The sequence below is a fragment of the Odocoileus virginianus genome, chromosome 28, assembly GCF_023699985.2.
Source record: "Odocoileus virginianus isolate 20LAN1187 ecotype Illinois chromosome 28, Ovbor_1.2, whole genome shotgun sequence".
Classification (NCBI taxonomy): Eukaryota; Metazoa; Chordata; class Mammalia; order Artiodactyla; family Cervidae; genus Odocoileus; species Odocoileus virginianus.
The window spans coordinates 7,791,381-7,814,444 of NC_069701.1; the positions used below are offsets into that span (position 1 = coordinate 7,791,381).

At 39.4% G+C, this 23,064-nt stretch overlaps 1 protein-coding gene across 3 annotated transcripts in view; it reads right to left on the minus strand.

Annotated features, from left to right (window-relative positions):
* The window catches only part of HIKESHI (heat shock protein nuclear import factor hikeshi), a 38,175-nt gene extending 23,676 nt beyond the window's left edge, over positions 1–14,499 (minus strand). The window contains exons 1-2 of one of the 3 annotated variants that reach the window (XM_020881247.2): positions 14,287–14,499; positions 11,896–12,133 (exon numbers count right to left, since the gene is read on the minus strand). In XM_020881247.2, the coding sequence (XP_020736906.1) occupies positions 11,896–12,133; positions 14,287–14,316 (268 nt within the window). In that variant the 5' untranslated portion in view covers positions 14,317–14,499. Of the gene's footprint in view, positions 1–11,895; positions 12,134–13,672; positions 14,122–14,286 lie in introns of those variants that run through there. The other 2 variants (XM_020881249.2, XM_070457158.1) reach the window with 2 other exon arrangements.
* Between the last annotated feature and the right edge of the window lie 8,565 nt (positions 14,500–23,064).

Below are 23,064 nucleotides of genomic sequence, written 5' to 3' on the forward strand. Positions count from 1 at the left end.
TAGTCAGTAATGCCATCCAACCATCTCATCCTCTAATGTCCCCTTCTCCTCCCACCTTCAATCTTTCCCAGCATCAGGGTCTTTTCAAATAAGTCATTTATTTATTCATATCAGGAGCCCAAAGTACTGGAGTTTCAGCTTCAGCATCAGTTCTTCCAATGAATATTCACGACTGATTTCTTTAGGATGGACTGATTGGATCTCTTTGCAGTCCAAGGGACTCTCAAGAGTCTCCTCCAACACCACAGTTCAAAAGCATCAATTCTTCAGCACTCAGCTTTCTTTATCGTCCAACTCTCACATCCATACAGGAGTACTGGAAAAACCGTAGCTTTGACTAGACAGACCTTTGTCGGCAACGTAACGTCTCTGCTTTTTAATACACTGTCTAGGTTGGTCACAGCTTTTCTTCCAAGGAGCAAGTGTGTTTTAATTTCATGGCTGCAATCACCATCTGCAGTGATTTTGGAGCCCAAGAAAACAGTCTTCTCTCACTGTTTTCATTGTTTCCCCATCTATTTGCCATGAAGTGATGGGACTGGTGCTATGATACTAGTTTTCTGAATGCTGAGTTTTAAGCTAACTTTTTCACTCTCCTCTTTCACTTTCATCAAGAGGCTCTTTAGTTCTTCACTTTCTGCCCTAAGAGTGGTGTCATCTGCATATCTGAGGTTACTGGTATTTCTCCCAGCAATCTTGATTCCAGCTTGTGCTTCCTCCAGCCTGGCATTTCACATGATGTACTCTGCAAATAAGTTAAATAAGCAGGGTGACAACATACAGCCTTGAAGTACTCCTTTCCGGTACTGTTGGAAGCAGTCTGTTGTTCCATGTCCAGTTCTAACTATTGCTTCCTGACCTGCATACAGGTTTCTCAGGAGGTAGGTCAGGTGGTCCAGTGTTCCCATCTCTTTAAGAATCTTCCAGTCTGTTGTGATCCACACAGTCAAAGGCTTTGGTGTAGTCAGTAAAGCGAAAGTAGATGTTTCTCTGGACCTCTCTTTGTTTTTTCAATGATCCAACAGATGTTGGCAATTTGATCTCTGGTTCCTCTGCCTTTTCTAAATCCAGCTTGAACACCTGCAAGTTCTTGGTTCACATACTGTTGAAGCCTGGCTTGGAGAATTTTGAGCATTACTTTGCTAGCATGCCAGATGAATGCAATTGTGCGGTAGTTTGAACATTCTTTGGCACTGCCTTTCCTTGGGATTGGAATGAAAACTGACCTTTTCACAAGAGACTGACCCAGACTTGCCCATGTGTCCACGAGTCTCCAACAGAGGCGTGGGTCGACGGTGGCCTGCTGCAGGGTTGGGGGCCCTGAGTGCGGCAGTGTGTGCATGGGACCTTTGAAAGAGGTTGCCATTATCTTCATTACCTCCACCATAGTTTGGTCTCAGGTCAAACAACAGGGGGGGAACACAGCCCTACCCATCAACAGAAAATTGGATTAAAGATTTACTGAGCATGGCCCCACCAATCAGAACAAGACCCTGTTTCCCCCTCAGTCAGTCTCTCATATCAGGAAGCTTCCATAGGCCTCTTATCCTTCTACATCAGAGGGCAGACAGAATGAAAACCACAATCACAGTAAACTAACAAAACTGATCACAGGGACCACAGCCTTGTCTGACTCAATGAAACTATGATAATCACTAAGTCTCTATATATTTTAAGCTGCTTTATATTTCTTTAATAAAGCATTCTGCTTTACTCAGTACAAATACTGCCTTGAAATTTCATTCTATTTTCATAACTAAAACTATCAAAAGCCATGTTATAGTTTTGGAAATGATGAGAAATTATTTTTTAAAGACAGGAGAGTAAAAGAACTATTTTTATTATCAAAATGGAAATAAATCCATTTTTCTGTAATGGATTAGGTATTATTCTGAGATTGTGTTTTGGACTGTTTTATCTAATTTCACATAGAAATCATGATGTCACTGATTAATTACTATTGGTAAGGTTTTGGTTAAAGCAATTATATTAACTAATTTTTTATTGCTGAATTTTCTCTAGACTGGATGAAATAACACAATAAGGAAATGTCTGGCTTTTTATGATCTCTGAATATACGTCCACTGCCCCTCAACCTTTTGGGTGTCACAAGAGAAAAGGGAAAAAGATAGCCGAAGGCAATAAAAGTATGACAAGAGAAAGCACTTTTCACTATTTGCAAGGCGTCTCCTTCAGGGAATATAGTGATGATCATAAATGAAAAAGAGACGCTGAAACCCTTTCCAACTCAAAATGCTGGCACAGCTAGAGCAAAGAGAAGCGAGGGTAAAGGGACAACAGTTGACCATTTATTAATAATTAGTATGTCTTCAAAAACCAAGGGTCCTGGTGTACTAGGTGATGGCCAATATTAACCTTAATCATTGCATGAATCTGGGTACAAAATAAGTCCACATTTTCCAGCTATGCAAAGGTTATAGCTGGTTGACTACTAGCCTACTGCTATACAAACAAAACCCACCACTTTGTTTAAGGCATTGCTACCATGTAGGAAATGGCAACCCACTCCTATATTCTTGCCTGGGAAATCCCATGGACAAAGGAGCCTGGGAGGCTACAGTCCCTGGGGTCATAGAGTTGCACACAACTAAGCACGCATGCACACGCACGCGCGCACACACACACACACACACACGCATCAAGTTCCAAAGGCTCTTCACACCCAAACCAAACTGTTCTTTCTCTCCTGCCCCAAGTTAGCTGCTTCTCCACTTAACGCTGCTTATTTCTATTAACATTTACTAGTATCCATGTAATCTTCTAGCATGTTTTCCAACTAGTGATTTGTTTAAACAAACTATATAATAGTATCTATTTCCATTTCTCTTTCCTTTTTAAATCAATACATATTTGTACAAACAAATATAAATATTCCTAGTTTATGCTTTACTTTAAAACGGAGCAGTTTGAGAGCTCCCAGGAGATGGATGCAGAAAAATGTCATTACTTCCTCTTTTTAACAAAAGGTGTTGGAAAGGTTAGATATGCACTTGCAAAAAAAAAAAACAAATTGAACTTCAACCTGTACATTGCACTAAATACAGGAATTTATTCAAGTTGGATCCCAGATATAAATGTAAAATCTAAAACTAAAAACATCTAGGAGAAAATTTTTATAACCTCGCATTAGGCAAAGATTTCTTAGAGGCAACACCAAACCCACAATCCAGAAAAGAAAAAATTGAAAAACTAAACTTCACCAAAATTAAAAACACGCTCTATGTAAATCAACTATACTTCAATCAAGTAAATTTTTTAAAAAGATGCAAAGGAAAAAAAATTTTTTTTAAAGATGCAAAGGAACAAATCATTAAATAAGATATATATAAACAAAACAAAAACAAAAAACCCAACTTATGCTGTAAAGAGACAAACCAAAAACCAGAAAAAAAATGTTCAAATCACATCTCATAAATAACTTGTGTCAAGAATATACACAGAACTCTCAAAACTCAATAATATGAAAACAACCCCATCTAAAAAAAACAAAAACAGATTTGAACAAACACTTCAAGGAAGATACACAGAGGGCCAATAAGCAGTTGAAAAAATGCTCATATCACTAGTCATCAAGGAAATGCAAACTTAAAACCTAATGGGATACCATTATACAACTATTAGAACGCCTAAAACTGATAATGTGTGGGCAAGGCCAGGGAAGAACTAGAACTTTCAAACACTACAGACTGAAATGCAAAACAGCAATCATGCTGCAAAATAGTCTGGCAGTTTCTTGGCAGTTTCTTAAAAAGTTAGCACAGAAGTACCCTAAGATCCAGTCATTCCACTCCTAGGTATTTATCTGTATTGTATTGTGTGTACACGCTCAGTTGTGTCCAACTCTTTGCCACCCCATGGACTGCAGCCCACCAGGCTCCTGTGTCCATGGAATTCTCCAGTCAAGAATATCAGAGTGGGTTGCCATTTCCTATTTCAAGGGATCTTCCCGACCCAGGGATTGAACCTGCACCTCTTGCATCTCCTGCACCGGCAGGCAGATTCTTTACCACTGAGCCACCTGGCTAACAAAAATGAAACCATATGTCCATACAGACTTATACACAAATGTTCACAGTAGTTTCACTTTTATGAGCCAAAAACTGAAAGAATCCAAATGTCCCATCAACAAGTGAATGGATATACAATGGTGGTATACCACACAACTACCCAGCAATAAATAGCAATGAGTTACTATTGTGGCGAGTTACTCCACAACATGGATGACTGAAAAAGTAATTGTCCTGACTGAAAGAAAACTCTAGAAAATGCAAGCATTACAGTGACAGAAAGCAAATGAGTAGTTTCCTGGGATAGAGGGGGAGATAGGAGAGGGGATTACAAAGGAGCACTAGGAAACTTTTCGGGGTGATGGATATATTCATTATCTTGATTGTGGTAATGGTTTTACAGGTGTAAACATATATCAAAATTTATCAAAAGATACACTTTAAATATATGCAGATTAGCTGAACTGTGTGTGCACTCAGTCATATCCAACACTTTGCACCACCACAGACTGTAGCCCGCCAGGCTTCTCTGTCCATGGGATTCTCCTGGCAAGAATAATGAAGTGATTTTATAGATCTTAAATTTGCCATGACAAGTTTTAAAAATAAAGATACCTTACTGAATTCACTTGGTAACTCTCATTTGTACATAAATATAAATATCCAAATAAATAAACTGGCTTAGGCCAAATTTCCTGTTTCATATTTTCCTTGTCCTTTTTGATAAAGAGGTTATATTAGCTTCAAAATCTAAACTGGTTAACTCTGCCTCTTTTCCTATCCCTAACACATTTATATAAGATATAAAACAATCTTTTTCATAAAGGGGTAACTGAACTTTTTAACCTTTCAGTCTGATAGTTGTATGTAGAAGGGAAAGGTATATTTTTAATTACTAATTTTAATTTTTTTGATATTTTATCTCATCATGATTTGAGTCAGTTTTGTTTAGTGTATTTTTCTAGAATAGAGCCAATTTTATATGTTCCTTTGCTGTTCTCAAATGTACTGACATAAAATTTGTTATAAATTTTACTAAACTCTATTACAGTTATAGTTATTTCTCCATTTTCACATTTTCAAAAACAGTGTCTTCTTTTTCCTAAATATACCTTTTCAGTACCTCATTATTTGTCTTTTCAAAGGATCCAATTTTTATTTCATTAAGTCCCTCTACTGTTCCTTTGCTCTCTGTTATTAATTCCTATTCTTTAGCATTACCATTTTTGCATCTACTTTCTTCAGTTCAGTTCAGTCGCTCAGTCGTGTCCAACTCTTTGCAACCCCATGAATCGCAGCACGCCAGGCCTCCCTGTCCATCACCAACTTCCAGTTACTCACTCATGTCCATCGAGTCAGTGATGCCATCCAGCCATCTCATCCTCTGTCGTTCCCTTCTCCTCCTGCCCCCAATCCCTCCCAGCATCAGGGTCTTTTCCAATGAGTCAACTCTTTGTATGAGGTGGTCACAGTATTGGAGTTCTAGCTTCAACATCAGTCCTTCCAATGAACACCCAGGGCTTATCTCCTTTAGGATGGACTGGTTGGATCTCCTTGCAGTCCAACGGACTCTCAAAAGTCTTCTCCAATACCACAGTTCAAAAGCATCAATTCTTCGGCGCTCAGCTTTCTTCACCGTCCAATTCTCAATCCATACATGACTACTGGAAAAACCATAGCCTTGACTAGACAGACCTTTGTTGGCAAAGTAATGTCTATGCTTTTTAATATACTGTCTACCTTGGTCATAGCTTTCCTTCCAAGAAGTAAGCATCTTTTAAATTCATTGCTGCAATCACCATCTGCAGTGGTTTTGGAGCCCCCAAAAATAGTCTGACACTGTTTACACTGTTTCCCCATCTATTCCCATGAAGTGATGGGACCAGATGCCATGATCTTAGTTTTCTGAATGTTGAGCTTTAAGCCAACTTTCTCTCTCTCCTCTTTTACTTTCATCAAGAGGCTTTTTAGTTCCTCTTCACTTTCTGCCATAAGGGTGGTGTCATCTGCATATCTGAGGTTATTGATATTTCTCCCAGCAATCTTGATTCCAGCTTGTGCTTCTTCCAGTCCAGCATTTCTCATGATGTACTCTGCACATAAGTTAAGTAAGCAGGGTGACAATATACAGCCTTGACATACTCCTTTTCCTATCTGCAACCAGTCTGTTGTTCCATGTCCAGTTCTAACTGTTGCTTCCTGACCTGCATACAGGTTTCTCAAGAAACAGGTCAGATGCTCTGGTATTCCCATCTCTTTCAGAATTTTCCACAGTTTATTGTGATCCACACAAAGGCTTTGGCATAGTCAATCAAGCAGAAATAGATGTTTTTCTGGAACTCTCTTGCTTTTTCCATGATCTAGCGGATGTTGGCAATTTGACCTCTGGTTCCTCTGCCTTTTCTAAAACCAGCTTGAATATCTGGAAGTTCACAGTTCACGTATTGCTGAAGCCTGGCTTGGAGAATTTTGAGCATTACTTTACTAGCATGTGAGATGAGGGCAATTGTGCGGTAGTGTGGGCATTCTTTGGCATTGCCTTTCTTTGGGATTGGAATGAAAACTGACCTTTTCCAGTCCTGCGGCCACTGCTGAGTTTTCCAAATTTGCTGGCATGTTGAGTGCAGCACTTTCACAGCATCATCTTTCTGGATTTGAAATGGCTCAACTGGAATTCCATCACATTCACTAGCTTTGTTCGTAGTGATGCTTTCTAAGGCCCACTTGATCTCACATTCCAGGATGTCTGGCTCTAGGTGAGTGATCACACCATTGTAATTATCTGGGTCATAAAGATCTTCTCTGTACAGTTCTTCTGTATATTCTTGCCACGTCTTCTTAGTATCTTCTTCTGTTAGGTCCATACCATTTCTGTCCTTTATTGAGCCCATCTTTGCATGAAATGCTCCCTTGGTATCTCTAATTTTCTTGAAGAGATCTCTAGTCTTTCCCATTCTATTGTTTTCCTCTATTTCTTTGCATTGATCGCTGAGGAAGGCTTTCTTATCTTTCCTTGCTATTCTTTGGAAATCTGCATTCAAATGGGTATATCTTTCCTTTTCTCCTTTGCTTTTGGCTTCTCTTCTTCTCACAGCTATTTGTAAGGCCTTCTCAGACAGACATTTTGCTTTTTTGCATTTCTTTTCCATGGGGATGGTCTTGATCCCTGTCTCCTGTACAATGTCACGAACCTCCATCCATAGTTCATCAGGCATTCTATCAGATCTAATCCCTTAAATCTATTTCTCACTTCCACTGTGTAATCATAAGGGATTTGATTTAGGTCACACCTGAATGGTCTAGTGGTTTTTCCTACTTTCTTCAATTTAAGTCTGAATTTGGCAATAAGGAGTTCGTGATCTGAGCCACAGTCAGCTCCCGGTCTTGTTTTTGCTGACTGTATACAGCTTCTCCATCTTTGGCTGCAAAGAATATAATCAATCTGATTTCGGTGTTGACCATCTGGTGATGTCCACGTGTAGTCTTCTCTTGTGTTGTTGGAAGAAGGTGTTTGCTACGACCAGTGTGATCTCTTGGCAGAACTCTATTAGCCTTTGCCCCGCTTCTGTACTCCAAGGCCAAATTTGCCTGTTACTCCAGGTGTTTCCTGACTTCCTACTTTTGCATTCCAGTCCCCTATGATGAAAAGGGTATCTTCTTTAGTGTTAATTCTAGAAGGTCTTGTAGGTCTTCATAGAACCATTCAACTTCAGCTTCTTCACCATTACTGGTTGGGGCATAGGCCTGGATTACCGTGATATTGAATGGTTTGCCTTGGAAATGAACAGAGATCATTTTGTCGTTTTTGAGATTGCATCCAAGTACTACATTTCAGACTCTTCTTTGACCATGATGGCTACTCCATTTCTTCTAACGGATTCCTGCCCACAGTAGTAGATATAATGGTCATCTGAGTTAAATTCACCCATTCCAGTCCATTTTAGTTTGCTGATTCCTAGAATGTCGACGTTCACTCTTGCCATCTCCTGTTTGACCACTTCCAATTTGCCTTGATTCATGGACCTAACATTCCAGGTTCCTATGCAATATTGTTCTCTACAGCACTGGACTTTGCTTCCAGTATTAGTCACATCCGCAACTGGGTATTGTTTTTGCTTTGGCTCCATCCCTTCATTCTTTCTGGAGTTATTTCTCCACTGATCGCCAGTAGCATGTTGGGCACCTACCGACCTGAGGAGTTCATCTTTCAGTGTCCTATCTTTTTGCCTTTTCACACTGTTCATGGGGTTCTCAAGGCAAGAACACTGAAGTGGTTTGCCATTCCCTTCTCCAGTGGACTACATTCTGTCAGACCTTTCCACCATGACCCGTCCATCTTGGGTGGCCCCACACGGCATGGCTTAGTTTCACTGAGTTAGAGAAGCTGTGGTCCTGTGATCAGATTGGCTAGTTTTCTGTGACTATGGTTTCAGTGTGTCTGCCCTCTGGTAACCTCTCACAGGTTGCTTAAATACTTAGCCCACTCATTTCCATCTCTTTTCAAATACACCCATTTAAGCCTATGAGTTAACCTCTTCAGTACTACCTTGAAGAAGGACTCACCCATTTCTTTCCGACTCTTTGCAACCCCACGGACTATACAGGCCATGGAATTCTCCAGGCCAGAATACTTGAGTGGGTAGCCATTCCCTTCTTCAGGAGATCTTCCCAACCCAGGGATCAAACCCAGGTCTCCCTCATTGCAGGCAGATTCTTTACCAGCTGAGCCACAAGGGATGCGATGTTTTATTCTATAAAGGCTTGGCATGCTGCAGTCCATGGGGTGGCAGAGAGTCAGACACGACTGAGCGACTGAACTGACTGTAGAAGTTTAATCTCCACAGTTATTTCTTCTGTGACCCACTTAATTACTTTTAAATTTCTAAACATGACAATGCTTTATCTTTTGATTTGTAATTAGACTGTACTGTGGGCTGCACAGTGATAATCTCCCGTTAGCTACAACCTGCTTCATGACTTGCTATAAGGTCAAATTTCATAAATGTTCTGTGTACTTAAAAAATGTCCATGATCTAATTACTGGTTTCAGGGTTCTATAGCATCCCAAGATTGTTAATTCTTTATTCAAATTTTCATTCCTATTTTACTTACTTGATGTATTAACTATTGAGAAGTGTGTTAAAAATACTGATTATAAAGTTCTCCATATTTGGGGTTATTTTTTATATTATACACAAATTCATGGCATTTACTTTTTCCTAGAAATATTTAAGTCTTCCTAGTGATCATCTCATTCTTAAGGAATAAACCTCTTATGCCTTGTTAATGTTTTTGCATTAATCTCATTTTTATTAAACACATCTATGACAGCTTCAGTGGGGTGGGGGTCCTTGCGTTAGAATATTTTAGATGCTTTATTGATAAACATCACTATAATTATTTGTTTGCTGTTTTTAAAAGAAATCCCACCCCAGAGTCTCCCTGCTTTCTCTGGTAAGTTTATTCTGTTTACATTTATTTTGATAACTGCTTTGTTTTCAATATACCATGCATTTTCTTTTTCTTTCCTTTTTTTAAGTTTTCCTTACAATTTTAACAGAACTACTTGAAAGTAGAATCAATTTTATTAATCTTTCTAAACAATAGGACCTCAGAAAGCTTACTCAGACTACTACTCTCCTTCAATTCTTATGCATTTATTTACTGTATTGTTTTATATAATCAAACTGTCCCAATTTGTCTATATGTTTACCAATTTCTTTGCTAACTTTGCGTCTTTCATCCTCTTCTACATTCTGAATTCAGTTCCCTTTTATCAAAGCTCAACTACCTTCAGCAGTTCTTTCAGTAATAGTCTATCAATAGCAAACTCTCCATCTCCATCTGAAAACGCTCAGTTCTCCTTCACTGTACAATGACAATAACCAATGACGGTTATGTTATTTTTCCTCAGCACTCTGAAATACTAACCTAGAGATCTTTTACCTCTATTCATGCTGTTGATAAATCTGCTAAACTAATTGCTGTTCAGTTTCAAGTGACTTGTCTTCTCTCCCTGGTTCCTTTATTAATAAGTTTCTCTATATATTTACCATCCAGTGATTTCACTACAGAGTACAGAGTTGTCCATATTTTTTCCTACATAAGTACACAGAGTGTCTATTTTTAGGCACAGTCACAGCGATTTTAGAATGACCATTTTCTTAATTCTCCCAAAGGGTTTTCAGAACCAATACCACACTATATGTATAAGAGGCATTAATTTACTACATACAGTGGATGCCCTAGGACAATGACTGTCAAACTTTAGAAGGCAACAGAAACACATAGGAAACCTATTTAAAAACTTGGACTCCATCCAAGTCTTCTGATTCAGGACATCTGGGGTCCTACAAGGTATTCCCATTTCCAACAAGTTTCCAGGCTGATGCTGCTGGTAGTGGAATCATGCTTTAAGAACCACTTCCTTAGGGACTAGGAATAATTATCTCAGGGAACCCCCACTCAGAAGGACTGCAGGAATTTGTTGTTTCTTAAATCTAGAAGTTAGTCTTTACCATCAATATAAACCATGTTTGGCTGTAAATATTACCCTTTCCCATTTCTCCTCATAGAAATCCAACTATATAAATAACAGCAGCTAACAGTTCATCATCTGACCAGAAATGCTCTAGTTCATTCTTCACAGTCCTCAAGGTAAAAACAGAATTTGACCCTATCATTCCCCTATTCAATTGTTCACTGGCTCCTCTACAACCTCAGGGACAGTTCTTTATGGGGGAGAGACACATGGGCTTCAGAGTACATGCAAATTTTTTAGTGTTTACACTATGTTTATATTACACACACTTTTTATGACACTACCAAATAGGTCTGTAATCAAAGCATGTTAAAACTTGCTAACCTATTAAATTCAAATGAGTCAGTGTGATTCAAAAGCTTTTCAGCTTTTCATGACCCATGCCTGCATCCTATACCCCATGACTTGTGCCATTCTGAGCACACCACGATTTCAAACTTTTACCATTATATCCATATTATCTCCACCTAGAAAAGAATGCCCAATAGGCCTCTCATAGGTCTGACAAACACCTACTCATCTTCTCAAAAGGTTTAATATCACCTTCGCCCAGAAATTTTCCCCAACCTACTAAGGGTTGCCTAATTAGTTGCTCCTTTTACCGATTCTCTCAGCACTTTGTACAAACATACACAACTACTTTTCAACCTTCTAAATAATGGTCCAAACATGTTGTCTAAAATATGACTTTTCCTTAGACTCTATAGACTATTTCTAGAAGATATATTTATAATCTAAGACTTTCCATGTTTCATCTAGACTTTCAAAGGAACCAGACATTCATTGGGAATAAATGTACCTAGTTCTATTTTCAGTTTCTACACAAAATACCTCAAGCATGTAAACAAGATTTGTCCCTCTAAGATCTAGCATCTGTAATGTGAATAAAACCAACACAACATTTAAGGGGTAATCAAATCTAAGAACTCAAAAATGTTCATAGAAAAAAAGGACTCTCGTATTTCCTACACAAGTCTACTCGGCTTACCTGTTTAAACACTGATATATATATATACTACAAATTTGAGAAGATTCCTCTCATTATTCATTAAACACCCTCTCATTCAAAAATATCTCTTTATAAAGGTATACACCATATAAAGAGAATCACAGTGACTGGTTCTCTCCAGGGGCAAAGGATGGGAGTATGAGGTCCCTTCACTTACCATTTTTCAAATATGTATCATCTAATTTTTTTTTAAACAATGTTACATATTACTTTAACAATCAGAAAAATATAATGAAAAGTGAAAAATGCCATATTCTATGCTATGCCATTTAAGAAAAAAGTTTAACTATGAAACTATTTTAATATATTATTCTTACCAGATTTAAGACCTGAAATTTTGAAGATGGCACTTGGTTTCCCATTCGTGACAAATCCTAGGAGTTGCCATACTGGCATTCCATTTGAATCAGGATAGGAAAAGTAGACAGAGCCTCCCATTCCTTCAGGAAATGGGATTGTTCCCAGCATAAAAACCACAACATGGTTGATATTTTCATAATCAGGCAAGTCAAAAACAAATTTATCCTCTGCCACTTGCTGTGCAGCTGTTTGCACCTAGAAAATAAGAAACTCACCTTAGTTCAATAGTTTGGTAAGTTACTATAGCCCTTTTAGTGTTGCTGTAAGCTCTGTTAACAGATACAGTTGACTACTGTCATCATATCAAGCCTAACAATGGGTGAATCTGATACTCTAACTATGGAATTACCAAATACACCAAAAAGTGCTAACTTTAACAGAAAACCTAAATATATATATATCTAGGCTTAAAATGATTTAATGAATGCAATCTTTTAAAAACATGACTAAATTATTTGAGAAGTGCCCAGAAAAGACATTACTTACATAATAAATCACTACAGCTTCAAAATGTTAGAAAAATGAACCACCACACCATAAAAGCCTTATCTTCTAGTTTGAAGGTAAAGAAACTCCAGGTAATTAAAATGAGTAAGCAATCCAGAAGTTGTTACTGTCAATCCTCATTATTTGCAGATTCCCTATCTGTAATTTTGCCTACTCACTAAAATATATTTGTAACCCCCAAATTACTAACCTTCTGTTTAATAGATAATAAAACAGAAGAAGAAAGAACATACACCAAACTGCCCATATTAGTATTAATTTTATCAGTTTTTGGCATGCACACAATATTAAAGGCATATAAAATTATGGTATGTACAAATCCTCAAGCAATATAAACATTTCTTAATGCCAACTCTGTCAAAAGCACCAGACATTCTGCTAATTTGTATTATGACACTCTAATCCTCAACTCGAGGTAAAAAAAGGATCTCTTTTACTTAAGAAAAGTTTTCAAGGAATGAAAATTGACTTCATAATTTTAGATTAGATGGACTTTTTTAGTAAAAGAATAATATTGTTAAGTGTCAAGGTACTCTAGGTCTCTTTGCCCTTTATTTCGATTAACATGTTCAAATATTGCAGAATTAGAGAGTCAAACACTCTAGAAAGTCAAACACTCTCTAATGGAAAAAATGTTGCCATCAACGAACCCCTCCTGGATATCCATTAGAGAGATGAGGTATTAGGTAAATATACAAAGGCACTGCTGTAACTAAATTCCTTGCGAATTAGTTAGCAACACAAATTCCATAGGGCGTTTCTATTCTTCAGAAAAACACACATATTTTAAATGTCATTCATTAATAAAATTCATCTGAGTTCCGCGGGTGGTCTTGTCATTTTTCCTATCAGGGGCAGGTGCAATCCAAACTTATCTCACCAGTATTATCTACTACCATTGCCAAAAGGCATCTCTCAGCCATTTAAGGTACAGACAAATTTTCTGAGGATAGCCACCTCCAATTTATCTCTCTAGTTCCTTACACTGTGTACAGACTACATTGTTTTTAAAAAAAATTGATGAAAAACTTAACAAAGAAGCTGCAACATTTAACAAAGTAGGCAGAAAACATAAAAAGAACTCTTGGTGAAAAAAGAATCAGGTCTGAAATGAACCTGAATGGTTTCTATGGAGGCAAGCAAGATTCACCCTCCAGATTATTCCTCAACAATTCCAGGTACTTATTTACCTAACAATTAATCAAGGAAGACAATCTCCTTTTTTACCAATAAGAAAACTCGCTGCTCACACCACTTGAAGTCATCAGAGGCACGGCTCCCGATTTCAGTTTCACGAATTTCTACCAATCAACTTCAAATTACGTTAAGCCTATTTTTATTAGAGCCCTTCCAAAGGGACCCAGAAGTTAAACACTGACCGAGCATCTTAACCTTCGACAGGCTGGACGCTACAGGGTAGATCAAATGCCAGTATTCACCTCGAATTCCCTTTCTGAGCTCAGGCGAGTATTTATACTGCCAACTGAGCTTAAGTTCCTCAACTGCAAAATGAAAATGAGAAGTACCACCTCACGAGTTACGAATTAAGTTTGCGGTGCCAAACAAGCGCTACAAAGAAGGCTGAGATGAAGCGCTGTGAACAAAAGGCGTGCGCTGTCTAGGGTAAGGCACACGCAAGAAGCGGCAGTGAATACTGGGACTGCTATCAAGAGCGCTGGGGGCAAAGAAGGGCGCAAACCCAGCCCCCACTCTCATGCTCTCCGCCGGAAAGCAGACGAAAGGGGGTCTTCCCCGAATCAGGCGCACCCCCCCCCCCACTCCCCGTGGCCTCGCCCTTGGGGTGTCGCCCTCTTCCTAAGACCATCCGACCCTTTCCTCACCAGCCTCCCCGCCACCAAGCAGCCGAACATGGCGGCGGCGACTCCGCTCGGCCAGCAGGGACGCGAGGCCGAGGACTAGAAGTCTAGGCTACTGCCGTGGTCGAGCCCAAGAACCTTCCAGAACGTGGACTAGGGCGCCTTCCCCTCAGCTACATAGCGACGAGGCCAGCGGCAGGACCGCCTTCTGCCCCCGCGACCTCTGAACCCCCGCTTCCTAACCAGCGCGCCTCTCAGGCGACGAGTACTTCCGGGGCTTCAGACAGCTGGGCCGGATCCGGCTAAGACTACAAGTCCCAGGAAGCCCTGCGCGGGCTTCCGGGAAGGGAGCGCGGGGGATTTGCCCTCTGAGTTGGTAGTCCGTACTGAAATGACAGGTTTCAAAGCAGGCTGGAGATGTTTCTCACGTTTGTGTAACATTTAAGCGATTACATTGCGCTTTTACAATCATTTCTCTGGATCTTTACAAAAACCGTGTGAGTTCGTTATTATTATCTGCATTTTGTGGGTGAGGAAATTGCCCAGAGTGACCAGCCCTAATTCTTCACGCAGCACTCAGGGATGGAGTTTAAATCCAAGTCCTGATTCAAATCTGAGTTTCTTTCTGCTATCAGTCAGTCAATCAGTTCAGTCGCTCAGTCATGTCCGACTCTTTGCGACCCCCATGAACCGCAGCACACCAGGCCTCCCTGTCCATCACCAACTCTCGGAGTTTACCGGAACTCATGTCCATTGAGTCGGTGATGCCATCCAACCATCTCATCCTCTGTCATCCCCTTCTCTTCCCGCCTTCAATCTTTCCCAGCGTCAGGGTCTTTTCCAATGCGTCAGTTCTTCGCATCAGGTGGGCGAAGTTTTGGAGTTTCAGCTTCAGCATCAGTCCTTCCAATGAACACCCAGGACTGATCTCCTTTAGGATGGACTGGTTGGATCTCCTTGCAGTCCAAGGGACTCTCAAGAGTCCTCTCCACACAATTCAAAAGCATCAATTCTTCAGCACTCAGCTTTCTTTATAGCCCAACTCTCACATCCATGCATGACTACTGGAAAAACCATAGCTTTGACTAGACGGACGTTTGTTGGTAACCTCTTGAGAAATCTTTCTGCTATACATACATACATACATATATATATATATATATATATATATATATATATATATGTTAGCTGAAAATTACTGATTTTTAAACAGCTGTTTTGTACCTATTGACAATTTTATTGTAGTTCTTTTCAACTTCACTTGGCTCCTCCATTTATTTGCTGTAAAAAAAAAAAATTGTAAGCAAGTTGTATAGTAATATCCTTGTACTTTAATGGCATCTTTGTATAATAAGAATAATTGTGTTTATCTCCTAGGGTTGCTATGAGGGTTAAATGAATTTAAACCCTTAGAACTTGGCAGTACTTAACTAAAGGCTGTTTTGTTGTAAAATGTCTTTTTTGTTGTTGTTTTCTTTTGTCTGTGTGTTTGCAGAAAAGGTTCATAACCAGAAGAACCAGTGTCAAGTACTGACTGCCACCAATACTGTTTCTGCATTTCACAACTTCAGTTCCCTTTCCTCTCCAATAGGAAGATAAGATATCCCCTTTGCCAAGGTCTCTGATCAACTTGAAATATCTGAGCTTAGTCCACCAGGCGCCGGCAAGTCTATCCCAGGTTGTATGTGGAGGATCAGAGTGTTTGGAACAGTAGTCCTCTGGTCTCCACTCCAGCACCATAGACTTGGACCATCTGTTTTGTCTCAGATACTGCTTTGAATAGCCAAGCCAAAGATTAATAAATAATCAAAATTAATAGATAATCAAAGATAGAAAAGGGTCTTTCAACCAGTGTCTCCAGCTTTCTACCTAAGAAGTCCCAGAATCTTCAAACTAAGAAGGCCATTCATATGAGACTATTTCATGAGAGGCAGACAAACTGCCTGGACTCAGAGCCCATCTTTGTCATTAATTAGTTTATAATCTTAGGCCAGCTAACCTAACATTACCTTTTCTTCCTTTTCACCATGTATAGAATGAGATAGTAATAAGGTTCTTGTAAAGGTTATTACATGTAAAGTAGCCAAGTACTGGCCAGAATATTTGTTGTTGTTCAGTTGCCAGGTTGTGTCTGACTCTTTGTGATCCCATGAATTGCAGCATGCCAGGCTTCGCTGTCCTTCACTATCTTCCAGAGTTTGTTCAAACCCATGCTCCTTGAGTGGGTGATGCCATCCAACCACCTCATCCTCTGTCACCCCCTTCTCCTGCCCTCAGTCTTTTCCAGCATCAGAGTCTTTTCCAATGAATCAGCTCTTTGCATCAGGTGGCCAAAGTATTGGAGCTTCAGCTTCAGCATCAGTCCTTCCAATGAATATTCAGGGTTGATTTCCTTTAAGATTGACTAGTTTGATCTCCTCGCAGTCCAAGGGACTCTCAAGAGTCTTCTCCAGCACCATATCCAGAATCAGTTATTACTTTTCTTAATTTTTCATGTAGTCATACCCATTTTGTACCCTTTGTAGTAACAAATTAATATATTTGTCTCTGCCTTCTGTTTCCTACACAGGGCTCCTGTAATTCCCAAGTAATAAGAGTGCTAGGAGCATCTTTTTTTCTAATGAGAGACTCTGGATAGGTTCCTGGGTGGCTCCTAGATGGCGGCTCATCACCAGAAACATGAAGCCTGATTAGAAGCTTGGAATTTTCAGCCTCTCCCTCCATTCTATAGAAAGGGGAGAGGGGCTGGAAATGGAATGGATCGTGCTTACATGAGGAAGCCTCCATAAAATTCCAGTAGTATGGTGTTTGGAGAACTTCCAGGTTGATGACTATGTCCATGTACCAGGATGCTACACCCCAACTCCACCAGGACAGAAGATCCTGTATTCCCAAACCTTGCCTTAGGCATCTATTCACCTGGCCATTCATCTTTATCCTTTATCATAACTGTTAGTAAATTGGTAAACATAAGTAAGTGTTTCTCTGAGTTCTGTGAGTTGTTCCAGTCAATAATCAAATCCAAGGGGAGGAAGGGTATGGAAACCTCCAGTTTGTAGCCACATTGGACAGAAGTTGTGGGTAACCTGGGACTTAACTCTTGTGATTGGCATCTGAAGGGGGGCACTGAGGGGCTGAAACCTTAACCTGTGGAATTTGAGGCTATCTCCAGCTGTGTCAGGATTGGGTTGACTGATAGGACTGAGCTGGTGTCACAGAATTGTCTGATGTAGGAAAAACAGTGTGGGTGTAGTGTGAAAGTAAAGACCAGGTTTTTTCTTTTAAATACTGTGACTATGTATTCTGTGTATTTTGATTCTCTGAGCCACTTGTAGTTTTTAACCTTCATGAGCTTATGTGACTTGTTTTACCTGCCTGTAATACTGCCTTAGAAATTTCTTACAGACCCTTCCAATTGGCTCAAATATTTTCTTCAGAAATCTTTCTATGACTCACCTGTAATTAGTCATTCCTTCTCTTACATGACAATCTGATCTAATTGATTGAGAGCTAGTTAGATTTTTGTAAACTATAGTTGCTGTTTATTAATTGGCCCAACCTTTGTTATCTGGGATTTGAGATTTTTCTCCATTTGGCTGATGAACTGTCTACTTCTAGGTTGGACAAATAATTAGAGACAATGAGTTTAGTATCCTTTGTCCAGACTATGAAAATCAGCCTTTTGTTCACCACACTATATTATTGTTATTTGTTTTGTTTTGGGACACAACTGCTCAGCATGTGGGTATCTTAGTTCCTGGACCACGGGTGGAAGCCACGCCCCCTAGAGTGGAGACACAGCGTGGTAACCTCAACCACCAGGAAGTCCCTTGTTTCTTAAATACAACAGTCCTTTGTAACTAAAGAAAGCACAGGTAGATACAGTGTATGGAAGTGAAGAAAAGTGTTTCAGAGGAAAAAAATCTTTCCAATAATCAGAACTCCCTGAGATAAGAATAGGCAGGCATGGGATAGTGAATTCTCCCATTCACACTGATATTTTAACCAATGCTGAAACCCACTTATATTGTTAAGGAGATTCATAGAAATCTTGGGAAAACTGACCTAGAACCTCAAAGGTACCTACCAGCTTTCAGACTACATAAGCTTCTGTGGACTAAGAACAAACTGTAGTTGAGTTTTGGCCAGGGAGTCAGGAACCAAATCCTGGCTTTACCTTTTCCATTAACTAGCCTAGGGATGAAGTAATTTATCTTTTTAGGGGTTAGGTTTCCATACTTCTAGAACGAGGACATTGAATTCTGATTTCAAGAGCAAAAATATTTTTCTCTTCTTCTAAGGAAAGTTTCCTCTCTAAAACAAGGAGAACAAGAAATAAAAGCACAAACTCCTTCGCCTTTGAACTAAGAGATATGTGTAACTCCAAGTCACAAAGATATCAGTGGAAAGGCAAGTAATTTAGCAAAGCAGAAGGTAAACTCAAGTACCTATAGAGAAAGATAATAAATACCAAAGAAGTTCAGGAACTGTAGATACCAGGAACCACAGAAGGCAACGGTAAGGCAGTAGATTGAAACATGTAGATTGCTTAAAATCGACATCAGGTTTTATATCTGACCCACTTCAACACCTCAGCCATTGGTATGAAATCTCTGGAAGAAATTGAGTTAGAGAGGCCCCAGGCACTAGGAAACCAGATACTGGGGGGAAAAGAAAAAGGATTGTGGGGCAAGACTGCCTTGTACAGATTAGGTCCTGAAATAGAGTACCCCGTGAGAGAGGAGCACTTAGCTCACACTAATGTAGGATTGCCACCCAGAGTGGGGGTGGCTTTTCTAAAACATCCAGTTGGAGGGTGTGGGAGTGCCTTTTTCTATATCATCCATGCAGAAAGAGGTATCTCTTACTGAGTTATCCATCGGGGAGGAGGGTCACTTTAAAAATTCATGTAACAATCCAAAACCCTTTCATGATTAAAAATTCAACAAACTTTTAGGAGACAGCTTCCTCAAGCTGATAAAGAGCATCTATTAAAATCCCACAGCTAACATGATACTTAATGGTTAATGTTGAATGCTTTCCTCCGAAGATCAGAAACAAAACAAGGATGGCTTCTCCAGCCACATCTAAAAAGAGAGAGAGAAATAAAAGGCATCCAGTTTGGAAATTAAGAAATAAAATTATCTCTATTTGTGACATGATTTTGTACACAGAAAATCCTAAGGAATCTACTAAAAAACTATTAGATGTAATAAACAAGTTCAACAAAGTTGTAAGATGTAAGATCAATATACAAAATTCAATTATGTTTATAAACACTTGCAATGAACAATCCAAACATAAAAATAAGACAGTTCCACTTACAGTAGCAGTAAAAAGAGTAAAATATTCCAGAAGCTATCTAAAAAGCAAAACAAGAAATTAAATATCTAAGTAAGTGGAAACATCCCATGTTCATGGACCTGCAGACTTAATATTGCTAAGACGGCAATATTCCCTAAATTGGTCTATAGATTCAATGCAGTTTCTATCAGAATCTCAACTATTTTTGCAGAAGTTAGCAATTTGATTCTAAAACTTATAAGGAATTGCAAGAGATCCAGAATACCCTGAACTATCTTAAAAAAAAAAAGAACAAACTAGGAGAACCGATGGCTTCCCAGTTGGCAATACTGGTAAAGAATCCACCTGCCAATGCAGGAGACATGAGACACTCGGGTTTGATCCTTGTATCAGGAAGATCCCTGGGGAAGAAAATGGCAACCCACCCCAATACTCTCGCCTGGAGAATCTCATGGACAAAGGAGCCTGGGGGGCTAGAGTCCATGAGGTTGCAAAGAGTCAGACATGAGTGAGCGTCTGAGCAAGGATAATTAACACTTTCCAATTTCGTAAGTTATAGCAAAGCCACGATAATGGAGACAGTGCAGTATTAGGACAAAAATCATTATGTCAATCAATGGAATAGAGCTGAGCACCCAGAAATAAACTGTTATGTCTGTGGTCCACTGATTTTCAACAGAAGTGCCAAGACCATTCAGCTGGGGAAGGAAAGGTCTTTTCAACAAAGATTCTGGGACAACAGGATAGTCACAAGCAAAATAATGAAACTGAACCCTTTCCTAATGCCATATATAAAAATTAACTCAAAATGGATCAAAGATCTAAATGTAAAAACTAAAACTATCAAACTCTTTGAAGAAAACAGGCGTAAATCTTCATTAAGTTGGGTTTGGCAAAGGATCCTTAGATATAATGCCAAAAGTATGAGCAAAAAGCCAAAAAATAGACCATCTGAATTTCATAAAAATTAAATTAATTTAAAAAATCAAAACTCTGGGCTTCCAAGGAAATCATCAAAAATGTGAAAAGACCACCACAGAATGGGAGAAAGTATTTGCAAACTGTGTATCTGATAAGGGACTTGTATCTAGATCAGACAAAGGACTTTACAGCTTAAAAAGACAATCCGATTTTTAAATGGACAAAGGATCTTGTATTAATTTTCTAGGGCTACTATAAAAAATTACCACAAGATAGGTAACTTAAAACAACAGAATTGTATTCTCTTACAATTCTGGAGTCTGAAAGTCACAATGGATGTCAGGAGAGCCATGTGCCTGTGGAGGCTTGAGGAAGAATCAGTTCTGTGCCTCGCTTCTAACTTCTAGAGGTTGCCAGCGGTGGTGGTTGTGGTTTAGTCGCTAAGTCTTGTCTGACTTCTGCAACCCCAGGGACTGTAGCCTGCCAGGCTCCTCTGTCCACAGGATTCTCCAGGCAAGAATACTGGAGTGGGTTGCACTTCCTTCTCCAGGGGATCCTCCCAACCCAGGAATCAAACCCAGGTCTCCTGCATTGCAGGTAGATTCTTTACCTACTGAGCTTTGAGGGAAGTCCAAGTGGTTGCCATTAGTCCTTGACATTCCTTGATTTAAGACCCTTCATTCCAAACTCTGCCTCCATTTCATATTGTGTTTCTCCTTCTGTGTCTTTGTGTCTCTTCTTATACAGACCTCATTCATTATATTTAGAATCCTCCCTAATCCAGTATGGCCTTAACTTAAACTGATTACATCTACAAAGACCCTAGTTCCAAAAAGATCACATTCACTGTTACCAGACTGACATAAATTCAGGGGCAGATTCTATTAAATTTATGGCAGACTCCCATAAATTCAGGGACTCTATTCAATTCACTATAGACATCTGAATAGACATTTCTCCAAGAAGATACACAAATGACCAGTGAGCATATGAAAAGATGCTGGACACCACTCGTCATTTGAGTAATGCAAATAAAAACCACAGGAGAAACATGTCACACACTCTGAAATGTCTAGAATCGGAAAGTCAGACGCACGGATCTGGAACCCTTGTACACTGCTAGTGGGAATGTGAAATGGTGCAGCTGCTTTGGGAAACAGATTGACAGTTCCTCAAATGATTAAACATAGAGCCACCATATGACCTGTAATTCTGCTCCTAGGTATATACTCAAGAGAAATGAAAACAGATGTTCACTCAGTAACTTGTATGTGAATGCTTATAGCAACATTATTCATGATACCCAAAAGGTGAAGACAAATGTCTACCAATGACTAAATGGATAAACAGAATGTGGAATGCAATGGAAAATTATTCATATAGTAAATGTGATTCCACCCATATGAAGTGTGTAGAGAAATCTACAAAGAGAGTATGTAGCAATTCCTTTAGGCTGGGGTGGGTGTGGATGTGGAGATGGTGGTGAAGAGCTAAGGCATATGGGTTTGTTGCTCAGTCGTGTGGGACTCTTTGTGATCCCATGGACTGTAAAGCTTAGCAGGGTCCTCTGTCCATGGAATATTCCTGGCAAGAGGACTGGAGTGGGTTGCCATTTCCTTCTCCAGCGGATTTTTCTGATCCGGAGATCGAACCCAGGTCTCCAGCATTGCAGGCAGACGCTTTACCCGCTGCGTCACCAGGAAACAATAGTAACTATTTTAAGTGTACGGTACAGTAGTATTAACTGATAACCTTGTCCTGCAGCAGATCTGTAGAATTTTCTCATCTCGCAAAACTAGAACACTGTGCCTGTTGAACAATTGCCCTATTCACCCTCCCCTAGACTTTTTGAGGTGATGAAAATGATCGGTTAATAAAATCGACAATAGTGATGTTTGCATATATCTGTGAATATACTAAAGACCATTGAATTATGCTTTTTTTCTTTTAAAGGAACTCCTCTTTATTAAACCACTGTTTGTTGGATAAAATGCATTTGTTTTTTGTTTCTGACACCATTACTCCGCTTGTGGAATCTTAGTTCCCCGACCAGGGATTAAAACTGAGCCCGTGGCAGTGAAAATGTTGAGTCTTAACTGCTGGCCCACCGGGGAATTCCCTGAATTAGACGTCTTAAATAGATGAATTGTATGGTATGTGAATTATATTTCAATAAAACATCTAAAATGGATGAATTGTGTGGTATGTGAATTATATTTCAATAAAACTATTTTTAAAATCAATACCATTTACAATAGCATTAAAATAACAACAGCCTCATGTAAAGATACCTATAAGCAAGTAGTTAGTCCTCAGGTGGGGACAGGGAGATTCCATGTCCCCTGCCCGACCCTGCAATACTGACATCAAGGCTCATATTCTCCAGGTAGGAGACTGAAGCATCTTTCTCAGGAAAAACTGAATACCCCAGAGACACAGCTATCTTGAAATCTACAAAGACAAAATTGACAGACTGCCTAAAAATAGTGAAGCATTCCAGCAAACAGCCTCCCCACATTTTTTATTTATAAATAAATAGAACATGTCACTAAGGATCAACACACATATGAGGAAATT